Source organism: Penaeus monodon, chromosome 27, assembly GCF_015228065.2.
Source record: "Penaeus monodon isolate SGIC_2016 chromosome 27, NSTDA_Pmon_1, whole genome shotgun sequence".
NCBI classification, from domain to species: Eukaryota; Metazoa; Arthropoda; class Malacostraca; order Decapoda; family Penaeidae; genus Penaeus; species Penaeus monodon.
The window spans coordinates 19,344,154-19,345,081 of NC_051412.1; the positions used below are offsets into that span (position 1 = coordinate 19,344,154).

Sequence of the window (928 nt, forward strand, 5' to 3'; positions counted from 1 at the left end):
CAGAAGGAGACTCGTGTGGATGGAGGAGGAGAGAAAGGTAGGTTCTGGGCCAAGAGGTTTAATCAATTGCGAGGTTTAGACGGTGGTTACCAGGAGTGTTTATTTACATTTATAGGTTTTGTGAAGTGATAAAGAGGGAGAAAAAGACAGAGGTTACTTATGAAGCAAGGATTACAGATACATTGAGGGGATACAAGCACAGAAATTGATAAGCCGTTTTAGGAAAGTAGCAGAACCATATGGCCGTTTGCTAATCATGATATGAAGAATCAGTATAATCAGAATAAATTTACTGTTCAGCGGTATTTAACCTCATAATAACTTCAGATATATATGTTTCTATTATAATTTTAGCAAAAGGTAATACTTCACACTTTTTCACACAGGAAAAGGCGCAGGCAGTCTCGTCGGCGGGTACATGTACCATCACCTTGGAGCTCGCAAGACCTTCCGCCTCATGACCGTCGCTAGCTTGCTGAGCGCTATTATCTTCTTCATCTTCCACATCTTCATCAACCACCGCAACAAACTCCGCAAACTGAACAACGAGGACGTGATGCTGATCGACGACGAGGAGATGGAGATAATTAAGCTCAAGGAAACGGACAAGAGCGTGCGCAAGGTGAAGCGCAGAGAGAACGGGAAGACGAAGAAGGGTCTGTCAGAAAACGGAATCTACGAGTACAAGTTAAGGGTGGCTAAGCTAGACGCCGAGACCCAGACGGACGACGTGGTGATCCTTGATGCCGCACCCGCCGAGATTGTCGTTGAGCCTGTGACACCCGTGGAACCCACTGCACCTGCCGAGCTTGCAACCCCCGAGCCATCCTTCGACGAGCCGATAGCCGACGAACCGTCCTATGTCGAACCAGCTTCAGAGGAACCGAAGCCTGTCAAGCCTTACCTTGGTGACGAGGAGGAATGCTAA

The 928-nt window shown here is 47.4% G+C and overlaps 1 protein-coding gene across 1 annotated transcript in view; it reads left to right on the forward strand.

The window, feature by feature from the left end:
* LOC119590657 (major facilitator superfamily domain-containing protein 6-like) overlaps window positions 1–928 on the forward strand; it is a gene marked incomplete at its 5' end in the record, with an annotated part of 22,123 nt that overhangs the window by 21,026 nt on the left and 169 nt on the right. The window contains 1 exon segment of the mRNA XM_037939333.1: window positions 387–928. Within this exon segment, the coding sequence (XP_037795261.1) occupies window positions 387–928 (542 nt within the window).